The sequence below is a fragment of the Candoia aspera genome, chromosome 4, assembly GCF_035149785.1.
Source record: "Candoia aspera isolate rCanAsp1 chromosome 4, rCanAsp1.hap2, whole genome shotgun sequence".
Lineage (NCBI taxonomy): Eukaryota > Metazoa > Chordata > Lepidosauria > Squamata > Boidae > Candoia > Candoia aspera.
Genome location: NC_086156.1, coordinates 92960631 through 92974738, shown reverse-complemented (window position 1 = coordinate 92974738; position 14108 = coordinate 92960631). Strand labels below are relative to the sequence as shown.

Here is a 14108-nt window from a genome sequence, read left to right as displayed (position 1 = left end):
TTGGCCCTCCTCCTCCACCACCTTCCAGCTCATGAAGAGCGAGGGGAGAGAGAATATGCCAAATATATTTGAGGTACAAACATCTGGGTGACCACTACATGGTAACAAAGAGATAGAGAATACTTTCTGCTGCCATCTAGTGGTTGTCCAGATTTTTTCAGTGTGGGTCTAGTATGCCTAAAAGATAAAGATTTTGAGAAAGCTGTGTGGGGAGGAGTCTTCTGAGAGGAGGAATCATGAGTCTATTCTGAATGGGAGGGGACAGGAGGTTCTCCCTGAACAGAATGGTGAATAAGAGAGGGAAGGAATACAGTGCTTCGGGTGGAAGAAGGGGAACTGAGATACTTCTGGGGCTATAGCAGTGACTCTTCTCTTCCGTTTCTTCCACCAGCCCTCAACTGCCGCAACATGTGTAATGGTTGCCCTAGCCCCAAATACTCAGACTCACAAGAGGCTGCTAAATGAAATCTGATTTATTTAGAGTACTAAAGGCAAATACAGAGAAAGCTGAGAATGAGCAAAAGCGCGCCAAATACAAACTTAAACCCTTGGTGCAAACGTACCCCGCCTCCCTCGTAACAGCCCCGCCCGGCACAGGTGCTAGCAATCGTCAGAGTTGCTAGCCTGGGAAAGTAACCTTGAGCGCAGTAGATAATACAAATACATTCCAAAGCAAAGCCAAAAGATAACCGTTCCCATCCTCCCGAGAAAGATGAAACACGCATCCAATTAATGACATGCGAAACGTTACGATGCATCAAAGACATTGAAACGGCGAACATGACATACCGCCCTCCTAAAAATACACTTAGGGACCCGGTTTTGTGGGGTAAGCAGAGTGGAAGCGGGCCACCAAAACAGGGGAAGCTACATCTGGTGCAGCGACCCACTCAGGATGAGGGAAATGTTTCCAACGAACTAAGTATTGCAAAGAATTGCGAAGGCGTCTAGAGTCCAGAATTTCTTTAACTTCGAAGTGTTGCTGACCATCAAACATAGACCCAGTTTATGTGGGGGTTTTGCTGCACCAACCAGGGTACCCCCAACACCACCAATGGCCCCCCAACCGGAGCCACGACAAAAGACAGCCCTTCCTGGTGACTGCCCAGTTGCAAGGCTACACGCCCTGTAAAATGGGTGACCGGTTGGCCCCCTGCCACGGACCCATCCAGCTGAGTAAAAGCGATGGGTCGCTGTAAAGGGAACGTGGGGAGCTCCAAAGCCGCCACCACGTCGGGGTGCATAAGACACCGGGAACACCCCGAATCAATCATGGCCCATACTTCCACAGTCTTGGATTGGGAGCCCAATTTCAATTTCACCATGAGTATGCGGTAAGTGCCACTCACCGATGGAGGCTCGCGCCCATCCTCTACCACCTGCCCAGCGGCGCCCTTTAGAGCAGGTGGCTGGCGTTTCCCGCCGGCTGCGGGATTTCGGTCTCCCCCTCAATTTCGAAGAACATCACATCGTCTCCCTCGGTTTCAGCCACCGCCTCTTTCTGCTTCCTCGGCAATGCAGGGGACTTGGCTGGCGGTTTTCCGGGCCGTTCCTCCACCTTTGCCTTCGGGCATGCTGCCACTCTATGCCCCTCCTTACCACATCTCAGGCACAAGCCTTTTGCGTATCGCTTCTCCCGCTCCTCGTCCCAGGGTCGTTGTCCCGGTTTCCCCCCGGTGGTCGATGGGCGGCTGGGCTTCACCTCCCGCCCCGACTTGGCGGTCTTCCGCTGGGCAAAGATCTCCTGGGCATGTTCAGCCCTCCCCGCCAGCAGGATCCACTCATACAGCGTGTATGGGTCGTCCCTCCCCAGGGACCAGCGCAGCACCTCTGTATTCAAGCCATCCTTGAAGAGCTCGATAATGGTTGCTTGGGACCAGTCATCCACTTTCCCAGCTAGCGCTTTAAACTCCAAAGCATAATCGGCCACTGATCTGAACCCCTGCTTGAGTTCTTTCAGGGCTCGCTTTGCTCTCTCCTTTGCTAAGGGGTCCTCGAAGTGTTGCTTCAACGCCCAGAGGAACTCCTCGAGACTTTCCAGTTCAGGCGCCTCCGACTGGCACATCTGGACATACCAGTCTGCCGCCCTCCCCTTCAGTTTGGTGGCAATGGTGATGATCCTTGCCTTTTCCGATTGGAAAAACGCCCCCCATTCTTCCATATAGGCTTTCGCGTTCGTCAGGAAGAACGAGAGTTTGGTCGGGTCCCCATCAAACTTGACAGGGAAGTCTCGCATGCCGCCTCCCGCCGCGCCGCGCCCCACCACCGGTGCTGCCGCGGCTTGTGTTCCCCTGGCTTGGGGCGGCACGGGGCCCCGGGGCGATCGCCCTGGCGATGCTGCGATTTCCATCCGGACCGACTGGTCCCCTTCGCGCCTCCGCACCACCCTTCGCCGTTCCGGGGACAGCCCCTGGGAAGAGGGGGTTGAATGCCTTTGGCTTGATTCTTCCCGGACCTCTCGCAACGAGGTCACATCCAAGCTCAGCTGTTTCAATATAGCCTCCAACGAATCCATTTTGGACTCCAACACTCGGATCCGATCCGGAGTGGGTGAGCTCTCCGTTGGCTGCACCTGCACCACGTTGGGGGACAATGGGTATCTCTGCCTCCATGAGGGACCCCCCGCTGCCGTGGCATCTCCTTGGGTCGTATCCCAGGTGAGCAGCTCGCCCGGAGAATTTACGGTGGTCTCTGGGGCCGTTTTCAGCCCCCCGGCTTCACTCTCCGACTCGGAGCTCGCCTCCTCTCGGATGGCTGACAGCTCCCCTCCTTGGGACGGTCGGCCGGACTGCCTCACGGTCGAGTCCGGTTCCCCTTCCTCCATCATCATGATGTCGGGTTCAGTCATCGCGGGCTCTCTCCCTCACAGGGTTAGACGCTTGTCTTTCCTGGACAGGGGCCAGCGGAGTTAGGAACTTAGGATTTCTCAGCTTTATGTAATGGTTGCCCTAGCCCCAAATACTCAGACTCACAAGAGGCTGCTAAATGAAATCTGATTTATTTAGAGTACTAAAGGCAAATACAGAGAAAGCTGAGAATGAGCAAAAGCGCGCCAAATACAAACTTAAACCCTTGGTGCAAACGTACCCCGCCTCCCTCGTAACAGCCCCGCCCGGCACAGGTGCTAGCAATCGTCAGAGTTGCTAGCCTGGGAAAGTAACCTTGAGCGCAGTAGATAATACAAATACATTCCAAAGCAAAGCCAAAAGATAACCGTTCCCATCCTCCCGAGAAAGATGAAACACGCATCCAATTAATGACATGCGAAACGTTACGATGCATCAAAGACATTGAAACGGCGAACATGACAACATGTTTGGGGAGACTTTGCACTTTGGTTCTCTCTCAGAAAGATTTTGGGGGGGGGCAGGAAGCTCTACTTGCAGCTTTGAGTGGATGGAAAGCCTTTGAGTCACACCTTTTAACATGTATTAAATCTGTTCATTTTGTAGAAACATCCACCCTCAATGTGGGCAACATAAGACTGGAAGATGGTCCAAACTCCTGCGCAGGGCGGATTGAAGTCTTTTACCAACAGCAGTGGGGAACTGTGTGTGATGATGGATGGGGCCTTCAAGATGTAGCTGTTGTGTGTAGGCAGCTAAAGTGTGGCATTCCTTTGGAATCCCTGACTGGGGCACACTTTGGAAGAGGTTCTGGCCCTATTTTCCTGGATGATGTGAACTGCACTGGGAGAGAAAGATCAATCAAACAGTGCACAGGACGCTCCGTAGGAGAGCATGACTGTGATCATGGAGAAGATGCTGGTGTGATTTGCTCAGGTAGCTTACAGATGGGGGAAGTTACAAATTAAATACAAATGCGTATAGCTGAAAGTTTAATATTGAGTGTGTATGTGTGCAACTTCAGTCTGGAGTAAAGGAAAGGACTGCTTTTAAACTCAAAATCCTTTTAAGTGTTCCTGAGAGGTAATTACCCTCAAAAGCACAACCAAAAACATGGTTGTGGAAAGCAACATGGAAGGAGGATGATCTGGAGCCAAAACAACTTGTGCATCCTCTTTCCTATAGCGTTTCAGTTTGTTATCGTACATCCTTCTTCAAAGAAAGCAATAGTCCTCCTCCATTAGTGTGCTTGTTTAGGATTAGCAGGAAACTGTGGTTACTTTAAAAGGGAAATGAAAGTTCCCGCTTACCTGACTGTTGTGTTGGTAGCAGCTCTTCCTTCTATCCTTCAAGGCCATTCCCATTCTCTCTACAGGGCTAAAGTCAAAACACAACTGAACAAGAAAGATCAAACTCATACCTAGAATGCTGGAGAGGAAAACAAATATTTCTAAAATCTTAAGTGTGTCTGAGAGAACTTCCAAGTGAGCACTTGGGCACACCACATCAGCTTGAAAGGTCAAGTTATCTCCCTTTTGTTTTCCAGGTCCCTTGGATGTACGATTAGCGAATGGCCCCAGTGCCTGTGTTGGACGAGTAGAGTTGAACTATAATGGCTCCTGGCTCCCTGTCGGGGATTCTGGTTGGAGTCTTAAGGAAGCCACAGTGATATGTCGACAACTGGGCTGTGGTTCAGCATTGTCTATCCCAAAGGGCAATGAATATGGCATGAGTTCTGGCCCAGCATTTCTGGATGATGTGAAATGCACAGGAACAGAGTCATTCATTACTGAGTGCCAAGCCGCAGCAACAGGTTCCAAGAAGTGCATCTGTGGCTCCTATGCAGGAGCCTTATGTGAAGGATGGTCAGGTATATATCCAGTCCAAATTTTAGGAACAATGATCAGCAAGAGAACAACACTGTAGCTCTCTCACTCTTGATTTCTCTTCTTGCCCACTTTCCAGGCTCGACGACAACTGCTGCAGTCCTTTTGAGCTTGCTATTTATTGTTTTACTCATTGGTGGCATTTTGTTTTACCTGTGGAAAAAGGGAATGAAATTATCTACACTGAATCCTTTCACTCGGAGACAAGGTAAGAAGTTAACAACAGTTTTTCTGCACTTGATGACTTGGCAGGGTACCCCAGATTTTATATGCTTATGTGCACAAGTTCACAATTTTCAGAATAGCTGACAGTCTCCTCCTTTAGATGTTATATTAGCTAGTGACCAGTAGGAGGCACTACATGACCAGTTTTGTCCTTATTGGAAATGTTCAGGTGTAGGCATCCTCCATATTAGATGTGTTATGTTCAACTCTTTAATGGGATTTGAACCCACATACAGCACATTTAACTTTAAAGCTATATTGGCCTCAGGCCCAGGATACATAGAACATCTAGTATGGAAGATACCTATACCTGAAGAGTCCCAATAAGGATAAAACTGGTCATGACCCTACTGGTCATTAGCTAATATAACTTCTAAACCTATATAAGCCCCACACCTTAAGGGGAGGCAGTCTTGAGGCCCCTAGCATGAGGCCCAGACCAATAAAAATCACAAAACTCTCTAACATGAGAGCATTGTTTGTTTTTTTTTAAAAGGGAAGATGTACATGCATAGTTTCTAAAAGATGCCTCCTAATAATTATGTCCTGCTTCAATTAGTTCATTTCCTCTTGATCTGGGTAAATTATTTTAGATCCAGATTACTATCTGGTAAAGCACACACTAGCATTCTTGTGTTGTCTCTATAATGCCACAAATTATTATTGGTATAAGAATTCTACATTGCCTTAAATCCAAGTCATAGTCTAGGTTATTCTCAACCTCCACAATAACAGATTCTTTTTTTTTCCCCCTGTAAAAGTATTTAACCACCTCATTTACACATATATAGTAAAGTTGTATTTGACTCCTGCTGACTATATGGGCACATCCTTTAAGTTTTCTTTGAAGCAATACGGAAGCAGATGCCAATTGTCTTCTGAGGTGCTTTTTTTGCTTCCTAGTTGAACCCATTGTCCTGGAATTCCCATCCAAGTACTAACAAATTGGCCCCATCCTGCTTTGTTTCTGAGCCCCACTGTGTGATCAAAGTAATTCTACAAGAAAAGGCTTTGTAAACTGTGTATTAGGGACTGCATGTCTTCCAACTTCTTGGATTGCTGACCCCGTTGGAAGGTAATGCACAGAATGGAGACCAGAAAAAGCTTACTCATGGGGCATTTCTCTCTCCCTATGCAACAAAGTGCTTTAACATTCACAGTTTCAGAAGATGACATCTGTTTCTTTGTTCCGTCATGTCTGAACTTGATTCTAGGTGCAAAAGTATAAAAGGTTTTTTCCAATAGAAGAGAATATATGTAGCTCAGGGTTGAACTGTGGAGTCCTTAGTGGTCTCTGAGCTTGGTTGTTTGCTTGCAGACATTTCATTACCCGACTAAGTAACATCATCAGTGCTCATCATCATCAGTGCACTGATGATGTTACCTAGTTGGGTAATGAAATGTCTGTAAGCAAACAACCAAGCTCAGAAAGCACCAAGGACTCCATAATAGTTTTTGCCCAATGGTCAGAATGAAAATCGTAACACTGTCAGGTATAAAAAGTTTAAGGACATGGCAGAATGGGTTGGTGCAATGAGAATAAAATATTTGTGAATTGATATTAAGCAATTCTATAGAACATGGAACACCTGCTCCACTTTAGCCTTCTGTCCATGTTGATGATTTGGGACAGAGACCATTTTGGAAGATATAGTTGTAGTACTCACTCTACAAGGATCAGGCCATGATGGATTTCTGAAAGACTCTTCTCCAAGATACTAAAGGAGTTTTTATAGTGTTGTGCACAACCATTCTGCATGTTTTTCAGCCATTCCCATTCTTAGAAACTCTTTCAAAGAGGTATGGGAACAATATAACAACATTTCTTAATAAAATTTGTTCTTGAAAAAATGGCAATGGAGAACATCCTTAAGGTTCAATACTAAAAGGTGTGAAGAAGCAAGTGGAATAAAAAAAATCCTATCAAAATAGAATACAAGGAGGCAGGTGTAACACTAATCTTCCTTCTTGCAGAACCCTTTATGGAAAACATCAGTGTTGGGTCAAATATGGTCAATGGCCTTCGAGAGATGTATAGCCGGGGAAGAGAACAAATCACCTCTGAGGGGGACCCTGAAGGTGATACCATCTGCCTCATGAAAGCCCCCTCTGATCCTTCAACAAGCAGCACTGATTGACAGACTGGGAAGGGACAACAGCTGAAGTGCTAGAGATACAGAAGCATCTGTCAGAAAATAGGTCATTCTGTGATCCATTCACAGGAGGCCATAACCATGTCACCAGTTCTTGTGTTGTTAGCATGAAAGTTTAGCGACTTGACTTTTTTGTTCTGGCATCCCTGGGATCATACAATTATCCCCACTACCCCAGAAATTGAACTAATTAGGCAAGGGCTGAAGGCAATAAAATGGAAGTACTTAGGGATATCCATAATGCTAATGTTTTTACAAGATGGGGCTCTAGGAAATTGCTTTCAAACTTCTTGTTTTCCTTGCTGTTCATTATAGGTAACAACCCTTAAACTAATATCCCTGCTAGAACCATCACAGATCATACTTGCTGCACACTAAAAAGTAAGACCTAGAAATAATGCTTCCTTCTGTGGCTCTAATACAATAATAAAAAAAGCCAACATTCACACAGGATGGAAGTGTCTCTCAGTGTGAAAAATATTAGAAAGTACAGACCTTGTATAAGGGCTAGACAAGTCCTATATCACACACTTGAATCAACCTTCCTGCAGACCCTGATCAAAATATAAGCAGAGTTGAATTGACTTAACTTTTAGGTTTGGGCAATCTATGAAGCATATTAGGATAAACAGATCAGTCCGGACTGGGTCCATCTTGGTGTCAAGGGTGTTCACAAGTTATTATATGTTCCATCAAAAATTTATTTGCATTTTTTTGAATGCTGGACAAGGCACATTTGTTGTTTATAGCTTTCTCAAAACTCCCTTTTTAAACTAATAGTTTGGGTATATTTTTTCTAAATTATAAATATCAGCAAATATTTTTTAATATGCAACTACCCCAAATACATCAACTAAGCTAAGTGGCAGAATCCAGCTAACCTTAGCTAATCTCAAAAAAAGCTAAGGGTAAGTTTAGCTTACTACCTGGATGAGAATCTACCAGGCAATCTCAATGATGTGGGCTAAACTGGGAACATCCCTGAAGACCAGCAATAAGAAACCATTTCAGTATTACTGTTAAGAAAACCACATGGACATATCCATGTTGTCATCGGAAGTCAAGCTCAGCTTCAGGGAGATTGTATTTTCCTCCCCTCAAAATGGGCATTTTTTAAACATTATCTTTTCCAAATAACCACTTCTCTGGCATTTTTTTTTTCAGTAAGGAAAGGCAAATGCATTCAGGCTGCACCAGAGGCCATTTTAGCAAATAGTACCATTTACGCCCCTTAAAATCTGTATGGAATTTCTTTTCCATCCCATGCATGTCTATCTGAAATTTCACTCCCTTTTATAAGCTTGCCTGTTTTAACCTTTGGTAAATTGGCCACTGGTCTAATGGGGAAAATGGTTTAACTGCTTGTGTTGATCCAGATGAATTGAATGTTATATTTAAAGCTAAACTATGAAAATATTTGTCTTGTAACTTCATTCTGAGCATTTCTTCTGGGAGTAATCTATATAACTAAGATTTCTTGTTATATAAGAATAATATACGATTGGAGGAAACCAATAAACATAAAATCAAAGAAAAAGGGGGAGCTGCCCATCAATAAGCTGTCAATATCCTAGTTAAGAAGGAAGGTGTGGGAGGGGGAAGAAACTTCACCCAGCAGGACACGCTGACACAGGCTTGAAGGGAAGATGATGGGCGTGTTCCTCCCATTCATTTGAGGAATACAAAAGTGAAACTTAGGAATTTTAATTTTAAACTCACTGGCTATCTTGTAATGAATGTTTTTTATAATAGGAAAGAAGCTGTAATTAAGATGTAATGTAGCTGAGGAAACATCTTTTAACAATTCAAAGGTTTATGTTCTCAGAAAAGCAGTGTACAACCCGGTGGCCCCCAAAAATTGACTGTAGCCCCTCCAAAAATTGCTACTGAATTATTCTTTTTAATGCACTAAAAAGTGCTGTTCCAGTTCCTAAAAAGTAACCCCTCCTTCCAGTCAAGCTAGACTTCTGATTAGTTCTCCAACCTCTACCTTTTTTTCCTAATTCTCTGCCTCTTCTTCCATCTAATTCCTCCTGCTGAATCTAACCTATTCTAGCTGCCTTAAAATGATTAGATATTTGAATTTTGTTGGTGGAGAGATGGGCTTTTTTTTCTTTGGGGTCTGAGAAAATAGCCTTTCAGGAGATCTGTTGAGGTATACCCAGCAGACATGGGTTCAGAGCAAGACAGACAAGATTTTAGAACAGAAATCTGAGGTATCTGTAATATAATACTATCTACTAACTATACTATAGTATAGCTCTTCCTTGGGTTAGTTAAGAAGGGTGGGGTTGGAGAAAGGAGTGTGCCTTTCTGTTCAGCAGAGGAACTGTCATTCAGAATTTTAGCATAGTTGCTAGCCTATCTTTACAGCAGCACAGGACGTAGGAAGTGTCCCCAAACACAGGCAATCTGGCTTTTAGATGTTGAAATTCTTCAAACAGTATTGATTGACCATTAAACACTTCCCTTCCAGAGGAGCATTGGTTACAAAATAAGGTCTCCATAAACCCATTAGATCCAGAGCACAAAGTCTGGAAGTGCAAGGCTGATTGTGGTAAACAGGGGCATCCCCTTTTCCTCTCTCTTACCATTTCTCTCTCTCCTTCCCTCCCCGCTTTGGCTGCCTTCCTCTCCCAGAGTCCCTTGCTTTCTTTTTCTTCTTGATTGAGAAGTGCCAGAAAAAAGGGTAGTTTGTTTTGGATTTTTTGAGAACTGAACTCTTACAAAAGGCTTTCAAAATTCATCTAAGCAGGGGCATTCATAGCAGAGTCAAAAAGTCAAGATGGCAGCTTCGACAGCACAAAGCCCCACTCCTTTCTACATGCGTTGCTGTAGTTGCTAAGTTCATTTAAGGGATTGTATTTAAAACACCACAGAAATGGAGATTTCAAAAGTCAAATGGCTTTAAAACATTTGGGTTTCATTTGCTTTGAAAATACCCAAAATGGGCAAAAGTGGTGCTGATTGCTATGTTCATTTCAGAGGTGTATTTCAAAATACTTAAAAAAAAATAGGGTTACCAATAACTTAGGGTCAATGAAGACAAGTTCAGGGATAGGGTTTGTGACGGTGACATCTGCACCATGTGGGTTAGTTTCCTTTGGTGACCCTGATCAAAACTACTGATAAAAACTTCTGTCCTGTTCTGATGCCAATTGGCTCTAAAATGGGTCAGGAAAATTCCATCTGGATTGGGGGGTGTCAGAGGCAGCTTGCCAGGGTTTAGTCAGGACTGCCACTACCATAGTCACCTGCTGGACAATTCCTCTGATGCTCTGCCCTCCCAATTTTACATGCCAGGCCTAAATTAAACCTTCAGTGGGGTTTACAGGTAGTCCTCACTTAACAACCATTCCTTTAGTGATGGTTTGGACTTCCAATGGTGCTGGGAAAACCGACTTATGACCGGTCCTCACACTTAAGACCGTTGCAGTGTTCCCCCCGGTCACGTGATCACAATTTCAGTGCTTGGCAACCATTTCACCTTTATTACCATTGTAGCATCCTGTGGTCACATGATCACCATTTTTGACCTTCCTGGCTGGCTTCTGGTGAGCAAAATCAATGGGGAACCATGTGATTCACTTAATGACCATGATGATTTGCTTAATGGCCGCCACAAAAAGGTCATAAAATTGGGTCAGATTCACTTAATCACCACTTCGCTTAGCAACCAAAATTCTGGTCCCAGTTGTGGTTGTTAAGTGAGGACTACCTGTACTGCTAGGTAAGGGCATAGAATTTCTAAAGAAGATACTACTTCTCAATACCATATTCCTTTGTTGCCTCAGGAGTTCTCAGGATTATGACATACTAGTGTAAACATTGTTATCCGCTCTGTCTCTTGCCTTCCTTCAGCCTTGGCAGAAAATCCTCTGCCAGGGTCTCTAGGCCACGTTCCTGAAAGTGGTTTTGGATTTCCTTAGGCTAAATGGTTAAGAATTGCTCTAAGGTCTGTTTAAATCTCTGGTTCTTGGTCTCTTGGTAGCAGAAGTGCCTGAAATACTGACATCTTTCCATATTGCCAGAGTCTTGTAAATGCCCTCTCCTAGTAAACAGGGATAACAAGAAGCATCCTCTAGGCTGGGTGGAGGGAGTGCTAAGTTACATTCTAGTAACTTGTTGCTTTTGTACTAGTTATGTCCCTCAGGGCAGCCATTTTATGAATGGCCATGATCCTCCAGCAGCCATTTTGCTTGTGTTCAAAATTACAATTGTCCCTCCAACTCAAAAAGCATGGGGATTGCCACCAGATTGCAGCTGGTTGCAGAAACCAACTGTACCACTTTACCCTGAATTTTTAAATCTGGGAAATTAAATGCCAATCATGTCATGATTCTGCACTGAGAATCACTGAAATGGAGCAATTATTTATCTCTTATTAAATATACATAAATTTCATAATCTGTTTTCTATCCTACCTATCTTTGAAGGGCTGAGAGTGGGAGACAGATCGCTCTTTCGTTTCCCTCGCAAACCCGATGTTGAGCAGACAATGCAGTTCAGTTTTTAGTCACTTAATGTCTGTGCAGATCCTAGTTTACCTGTTATAGAAAATACATAACTAAAAAGAGTATCAGCAACAGTAATGCAGGCCACTTAACAGGAAGAACAAATTATGTTTTTTGCTTTCTCGGGATATGTACATATATCTGGGTTTGATGCCAGGTCTAGAAAGGTAGAAAATAGGAAAAAAAATAAATAGATCTTCTTCCTACAGGCTCTGTCTTGGACAGGTCAGCATTATCATCTAGAGTAATTTTCCCCCGTGTTGTTGTAGAAATGAAGACTAGGACGCTCGGGTCTTCATTCAGGAAAAGAGTTTAATATGCGCATAGGTTCAGACAAGCTCATGCTTCAAATTCTGAACCCCGAAGGTTCGGGGTCCTACTTCTTTTATACCCCCCCATTGGGTGATTATACAGCATAGACTAAGTGTCAACTTAGAGATATATGATATAACTACAAAAGCAAGCCGTGTGAAACAAGCCTGGAGGAGCTGGTGAGCTTCCTCCCCGTTCCTTATCTTTTCTCACCTAGTTGCTACAGAATACACATACATTCTTGTTTCTTATCTGCCCGTTCGGCTCTTCCCCACATACCACACTTGCAACAGATAGCTTACTTGCAATAGACAATTGCCTGATGAAAGGGCTTTAGTTCTTTGTTGTTTCCTTGACCCTAATTCCAATTCCACCTCATTCCCCCCTTTGAAAGTATTCAGCCTTTTCAGGGCAGATTACTTTCACTAAGGTTATCATTGGGGATAGACTGATATTCCCACATGGCCAGGACTTGTGAGGTAGCCTCCTTTTTGCCAATAGTGAGATACTGTTGGTGATCGCACAGGGCAGTATCACACACCCCACAGCGATCAATCCAATTAGGGCTACAATAGCCTGGAGTCCTGGTAGCTTTGGGAACCATTCCCCAAAAACGTCTCCCAAATGCAGTCCCTTCCAGGTCTGTACAGGCACGTGGGATAGTTTCACCATCCTATCTGTGATTTTCTTGTACCACTTTTCCACTTTCATCTATTTCAATGCAACAATTTGACAGATTAAAATTTTTCACACACTCCCATCTACCAAAATTTGAAATGCAAAAAGTGTTCCCCTTAATTCCACCTCATTCCCCCCCACCAGAGTCACCAGGGTGACGATTATCCACAGCTTCTCCAGTGCGTAGAGGGTCAGCTTCCGGGGGTGACCCAGCAGTGGGATGCAGTAAAACTTCCCCGTTTCCTGGTGGTGAGTTCTTAAAGATTTCAATCCTAAGAGGATCAGCTGTTGGGCATACGTGCCACTTCCCCTGGTCCTTTGCTATTAGCTAATATTAGTATTTACACCTTAAAATCTCCCCCAACCAAGATCTATATGATATTGCTTTATATGGATATATATAGAGAGATCTTCCTTATTTACAAATTGTATTTTTCTATACCTTACAATTCCCCCCTTTTAATCTTTATCAGTTTGTTCAAGTTGTAACTCGAATTGTTGTAAAATGTTTCTTGCCTCTAGATATCCTTGAGTATCAACTCCCCAGACAGTGCAGCCAGACCCTGCAAGGCCCGAGCAACAGTTCCATCGGGGGCTGTGCTGCCCGGAATAAAGGCACAACAGCTCCCCCCCAGCACCATACAGACTCCCCCTTTCTCTGCCAACAGCACATCCAATGCCATTCCACTCTCCCAGGCCACCCCACTAGTGGCATCCAACCATTCTGCAATACCCTTCACAACATCTCCGGTACAGTTCATGAACCCCTGTTGGCCACAATAGATGTAGTTGATCCAATCCACATCCCCGTGGACTGTAACCCACCAAAACAGAAAGGATTCAAATCCCACCAAAATTTAGCCTCTAGCCCTGACCTCATCCGGCACTCCCCTAGGCACTTCCACCCCGTCTACACATACTTCACTGTCAAATGATCCTCCCGGTGCATCTCTCTCATTCCTTCTGGGTTTTAAAGTACCCCTTTTAAATGCAAGAGTAAATGGAATGGCCACTTAGCTGCTGCTCACAAGCAAGCTGGCCAGCCTTGTGCTTCAGCTGCTTAGAGAAGTTTGCCACAGGCCGTTTTCAATTTCCCAATTTCTGAGTTAGTACCCCATTTGCAACCCCTTTGTTTTCAGAAGCAAACAAAACAAAACAAAACAAAACAAAACAAAAGGCTTCTTGAGGTTGGCAAACCTAAAGCTGGAGCTTTCTCTTCCCCCGTAAGACTTTATATTATCTCAAAAGGGGAGAGCCCCAGTCTTTCGGATGTCTGAATACTTATTCTCAGGAGAGCAATTGGCAAGGCCTGGGGCCACATCAATTTCGCCTCCTGAGCCAATTTTGCCACTGCCCTCTTTAAGAGCCCATCAGCCTTTTCTAAATCCATGTCCACCATGAAGAGTTGTCAACCCACACAACCAGCAATTAAGATATTTAGCCTGACAAGCTATTTTCTGAGTTAAAGCTATTAAGGTGTTAAATTTTTCACCC

At 44.3% G+C, this 14108-nt stretch overlaps 1 protein-coding gene across 1 annotated transcript in view; it reads left to right on the top strand.

Annotated features, from left to right (window-relative positions):
* LOC134495507 (deleted in malignant brain tumors 1 protein-like) overlaps positions 1-10527 on the top strand; it is a 56157-nt gene extending 45630 nt beyond the window's left edge. The window contains exons 10-13 of the mRNA XM_063301001.1: positions 3453-3782; positions 4393-4716; positions 4812-4940; positions 6932-10527. Coding sequence (XP_063157071.1) covers positions 3453-3782; positions 4393-4716; positions 4812-4940; positions 6932-7095 — 947 coding nt within the window. The 3' untranslated portion in view covers positions 7096-10527. The remainder of the gene's footprint in view (positions 1-3452; positions 3783-4392; positions 4717-4811; positions 4941-6931) is intronic.
* The last annotated feature ends 3581 nt before the right edge of the window (positions 10528-14108 follow it).